Raw genomic sequence first — 2,087 nt, forward strand, 5'->3', positions numbered from 1 at the left:
GTAAGTTACATTCATTCATTCATTCATTCAGACCACTTCAATATATAGCATTCACAGATAATATGTTTATCACAAAAAAGCTTTCTCACACAATAAAAACAAATAAATATAAGTTTTATCTTTGGAAATAACACAACTATTTATAATGCTATACAGAATAATATCATATCCATACCTGTAAAAACTTTGAAATATCTGCAATGACAGTCCTGAAATACCATTCATCTTTACAAGAATCAAACCATGAAAGTTTTGTTATTCGAGCATACAACAAAGTTAATTCCTCTTGCACAAATGTTGCTTGCTTTCTACCAGTGTATAAAAAGTTAAGCACGTAGTTTCCTAAAAATGTGAATTAAAGAATAAAGATGACAAAGCTTAATGCTGGGAAATATTTCAAATATATTTTAACGCATTAATGATAGAAAACTACATTGTTTCCCCAGCATGCTATGCATTAGATTTACTCACGTATATCAAGTCGTTGTTGCATTGGTAACGGAGAACCAGATTTAGTCACGCGCTTTGTTAAAGTTGATGCAGCAATGAGCAACGAATATGGGTTCTGTATAGGTCAAAGAAAAAACAAGCTTAGAAAAAACATGTCTCATTCAATTTTAATGCTTGTTGCAAATCATAAAAGTTTGTTGAGGAAAAAAATTAAAGGGTTTTAAGTTTAAGCACCTGTATTGCTACGGTTGTCTAATTAATACATGACATTAGTGCAATAGACATCAATATCGGGTATTGGTTACCCAATGTGCATTAAAACTTTAATCATTGTCAGCTTAAACTGTGCTGGAAAAATTTGTTTAAAAACAACAAGGATGTCATATTGGGCACTATGCATAGTAGCATAATAAACTCTTGTGCCCTGAATTTCTAATATAAAACTATGTGGGTACACATTGGTCAAGTTAACTTTTGCGCATATCAATCTCAAGTTGGAAAAAATTAGTGTCATGGATTGGATTTCTGGCAATTTCCATTACAGTATGAATGAATGAATGTAACATACTTTATCCTCGCGTGGCCGGAAGACGACAGTCGTTATCACACGGGTTTAACACCTCGTGCCAGCTTACGAGTTCCGAGTTACCATGTATGTTACTTTGTAGGTGATTATTTTTTTTTTTGATTTTTTCATTTTTTTATGTATTAGTGACCACTGGGTTGGAGCAATTGCCGTTAAGTGTCTTGCCCAATGACACATACGCCCACAATGGTAGCAGCGTTTCCCATTTCCTAATGGTTGCAGGCAGGCGCGCTAACCACTACGCCACGGTGCCGGTACAAAGTACTATAGCGAATACACGGGGTTGGTATATATAGACACAAAGTACTAAATAAACGACCTATAGTTTAAACTTAAACCGTTTAAATAACCTGCTAATGAGTCCAGGAACGGAGTTTTCGCAGCAGACCCGTAGTTTTGCCCCCAGTAACCGACATCATTATATCCGAGATCATCAGCTAAAATAAGAACTACATGCGGTTTCTTGGCTGCTTCTGCTACAGTACCGACTACACAAATCAGTAGGAATGACGAAATTGTAGATTTGGTTGTTCCAAAAGTCATTCTAATTGATTGTGAAAACCTACTTCGTACTCTAATAAGGCTAAATGCTGTATACTGAAACTGTAGTATGTTGTCTTTTTATATTAGAGAATAACATTTAACATAAAAACAGTCTAATTACCCATGTTCTTAAGCAAACTGGTGTATAACATTAAATAAATGACCTGTCACTTTACTGGATAATAACGAAAGCAACAGTATGCACACGTATCAAAAATAGTATAGTACATTGGGGGAAAATGGAACATCTTTTCATTTTGTTTTCTGGTCCTATTTGGTAATAAACAAAAAACACTCACAGTATTATAAACCGTATCCTCACGACTCCCATAAAACGTTGTTAATAGATTAAGACACAATCAGGATATTTGAATATTTTATGCGCTAAAGTTGTCCCAAATTCCCCCATCTACTACATATACTATATGTTAAAAACCACTGATCTAACTCTAACAGTAACTACGTTGTTATAGCATCATTCTATCGGCAACACAAGCCACATATGACC

The 2,087-nt window shown here is 34.6% G+C and overlaps 1 protein-coding gene across 1 annotated transcript in view; it reads right to left on the reverse strand.

The window, feature by feature from the left end:
• Positions 1-520, reverse strand: part of LOC100180025 (exportin-7) — a gene marked incomplete at its 5' end in the record, with an annotated part of 12,262 nt that extends 11,742 nt beyond the window's left edge. Inside the window, 2 exon segments of the mRNA XM_018813099.2 lie at positions 176-342; positions 472-520. Coding sequence (XP_018668644.1) covers positions 176-342; positions 472-493 — 189 coding nt within the window.
• Positions 521-2,087: the final 1,567 nt, after the last annotated feature.

This window comes from Ciona intestinalis, chromosome 1, assembly GCF_000224145.3.
Source record: "Ciona intestinalis chromosome 1, KH, whole genome shotgun sequence".
NCBI classification, from domain to species: Eukaryota; Metazoa; Chordata; class Ascidiacea; order Phlebobranchia; family Cionidae; genus Ciona; species Ciona intestinalis.